This window comes from Cyprinodon variegatus, unplaced genomic scaffold (genome assembly GCF_000732505.1).
Source record: "Cyprinodon variegatus isolate N-32 unplaced genomic scaffold, C_variegatus-1.0 Scaffold578, whole genome shotgun sequence".
Lineage (NCBI taxonomy): Eukaryota > Metazoa > Chordata > Actinopteri > Cyprinodontiformes > Cyprinodontidae > Cyprinodon > Cyprinodon variegatus.
The window spans coordinates 183,506-186,531 of record NW_015151031.1 but is presented as its reverse complement, the minus strand read 5'-3'; the positions used below and the strand labels follow the sequence as shown (position 1 = coordinate 186,531).

Genomic DNA, 3,026 nt, shown 5'->3' with positions numbered 1-3,026 from the left:
GGAACACCTGATTCCAATAATTTGGATGGGTGAGCAAATACTTTTGGCAATATAGTGTATATATATATATATTGTAATGTATGTATGTATTATAATAGTCATGGCATTCAATTCATGGCATTAAATTATTTCTAAGAGCATTTAAAGAGCATCAAAAAAGCATTACATTAGAGTTACTCATTCCTGTATAAAGCTACACACGTAAGAAGAGAAACCTAGTAGTATATATCTGACAGACAAGCAGTTATAGTCTAGTTGTAAACTGGTGCTATTATTAACGGGGTAGTTTGAAGTGAGAGCAAACTGTTTAAATAATGAGAAAAAGGAAAATGTCATTTATGTTCAAATTTGAGACTTAAACTTAAAAAAATATAACAAATAGCCTAATAATGAAATGGTAATAGAAGTGACTGCTAAACTGCATCCCAAATTATCTTTCAGGTGGAGGATAACATCAAGAAAAATGAAGATGGGAGCCCGAACGTTCGGTATGTTGAGTCTATTCATATAGATTATGTTGGTTTTCAATACATTTAAAGAAATGGTGTCTGTCTGGACCTCAAATTCAGATCAGCTAATTGAGTTTCTAATGAGTCTCCTGCTTTAAATTTAACAGCTTCCTAAACACACAGACAGAAGCCATAAACATCACTGTGGGAGAAACTGAGTTTTATGTGCCATCTGACTACGGTATCATAAACAAGAGTGTGGATCAGGGAAGGTAAGTATGCTTAAAGGGACAGTTTAAAACGGAAGCAGGATCCCAGCGCCACAGTAGTGGTCCCCTTAGTAGTGGTCCCCTTATGCCTTATTTAAAATTAATGTTTTCATAGATTTTCAGACTTTTTTTTCTTTTCTTTCTAAAATGATTACCTTTCTTTGCAGTTACGAAGCAGTTGGCTGCAGCCTCGGGTTGACCGAATGTGAAAACCTCAACCTGGGCCTGCTGGACTTTGGAGCTTCTTATACTTTCATCCTCTTGCAGGTTAACCTTTTTATGATTAAATAAGTAGTCATTGGACTGAGCGAAACTTTAATGGATGATTTTTGTAAAACTGCTGAAAATGATTTTAGCCGGTTCTGATTCTTTTGGTGGCACTGATGTAAAAAGATATAGGAGTTATAAAAAGCGTTCAATACATCATTTTTCTACTGATCCTTGTCATGAATTTTCTTAAGTATGAGTAATAATGATGTGATGCTGCTGTGTGGCAAACAGTTAGTATAGACTAAAATCCATTAAACAGCCCATTGCAAGTTTAGCCCAAGTTTTCACTCATTTACTTGAGTAACTGTTAAAAAAAATCAGTATTTTCAGTAGTAGTTTCACTATGCCATACTTTTTACTTATACTTAAGTAATGCTATCATAACTTATACCTACTTTTAACTGAAAAAAATATTTGGCTTCTTGACCTACTGTGAGTAACTTTACTAAATAAATAAAAAGCAAATTTGAAAAAGTGCTGATCCAGACATACTTCCTATTTTAGAGAATATTTCCTGTCCAGGAAAGAAACAAGCAGAAAAGCTCCTACAGTAGCCTGTTTTTATGTCAAAAGGGATGAAAGAGAGCAGATATAGTTAGTAACAGTAAAAGCTTAGCCTATAGTTATGTCTGGGAGAGAAACGGGACTAATGGCTAAAAACAGGCCCAACTCTATCATCTATAATTGAAGTCAAGGCAGCAGCCCATGTGATGACTCTCTACATGATGGTGATGGAAAGGGGTCGCTATGTTCTCCAGCAGTCTAAGCCTATAGCAGCATAACTGTACAGATAGTTCAGTATATTCCGAGTCACTAACTACTGTATTAGCTCCTCACGGACTAAAACTGGCAGCTGGTTCCACAGGAGGGGAGTCTGATAACTAAAAGATCTGCTTCCCATTCTACTTTTAGATACTCTAGGAACCACTAGTAAACCTGCAGATTGAGGGCAAAGTGCTCTGTTAGGAACATAGAGAACAATGAGATCTCTGATATTAGCTTGTTTTTTAGGGCTTTATACATGAGGATTTTAAAATATGTTCTGTGTTTAATTGGAAACGAATGAAAGGAAGCTAAAGTAAGAGAAATATGATATTTTATTAACTGTTATCAGAACTCTGGATGCAGTATGTTGGATCAACTGAAGGCTTTTAACTACAGTCTGTTGACCTCCTGATAGTAAAATCTGCATGGATCTCTTTTTCAGAGTAATCAGGCCTACCTAACAAAATATTTCACATTTCTTGCAATAATCATGAAATATAGAAGGAAATTCTAGAAACTTGTTTAATGTGGGATTTACATTAAATGAAACGCCCTGATAACATCTTTACTTTGTTCGGTCAATATGAAGTCTTCTTTTTCAAATACCAATAATGATCCAAATACACTAACTTCTGCCTTGTCTGAATAAGAAAGCAGAATATTTAAGCCCATCCAAGTTTTCATGTTATTTAGGACGAGCATGGACTCTATCTAATAGGTTAGTTTAATCAGGATTTATGGACAAATATAGCTTGTTATCACAAGCACAACGGTGTAACTGAAACCTGGGCACTCTGATCATTTTTGCAGGATACTAAGATCTGAGTGATGGAAAACTGGATTTGAATTCCTTCTTTGCAAACAAAACTTGCCAGATAAAAACCTTGATTCTGATTTGTTGCCTTTATGATAATATTTTCTACACAGCATGACAGATGTCTCTCTTTGCCTTGTCAGGAATCTGGTAAAATTGTGGCCAATAAGATGGTGGATGTGAGAGAAAACAACGTGCACATCGCCTGGCAGATCCCCCAGTATGCCCTCATCACCGCAGGAGAGGTCATGTTCTCCATCACAGGCTTGGAGTTCTCCTACTCACAGGTTTGCATGAAACTCTTAAAACAGCGTATTGAATTTTCTTTCACATTAACTGTGTTGCACAACATATCTGGCCTTTAACCTTTATAGGGCACTCAGGGAAATATTTAGAAAATCTAAATTTCAAGCCGATAGTGTTATGAGAATCCAGGAAAAGACCTTATTACCTTTTGTA

The 3,026-nt window shown here is 35.9% G+C and overlaps 1 protein-coding gene across 1 annotated transcript in view; it reads left to right on the top strand.

Moving 5' to 3' along the window:
- Positions 1-3,026, top strand: part of LOC107095842 (solute carrier family 15 member 2-like) — a 26,811-nt gene that overhangs the window by 20,315 nt on the left and 3,470 nt on the right. The window contains exons 17-20 of the mRNA XM_015392198.1: positions 442-488; positions 617-721; positions 886-985; positions 2,711-2,854. Of these exons, the coding sequence (XP_015247684.1) occupies positions 442-488; positions 617-721; positions 886-985; positions 2,711-2,854 (396 nt within the window). The remainder of the gene's footprint in view (positions 1-441; positions 489-616; positions 722-885; positions 986-2,710; positions 2,855-3,026) is intronic.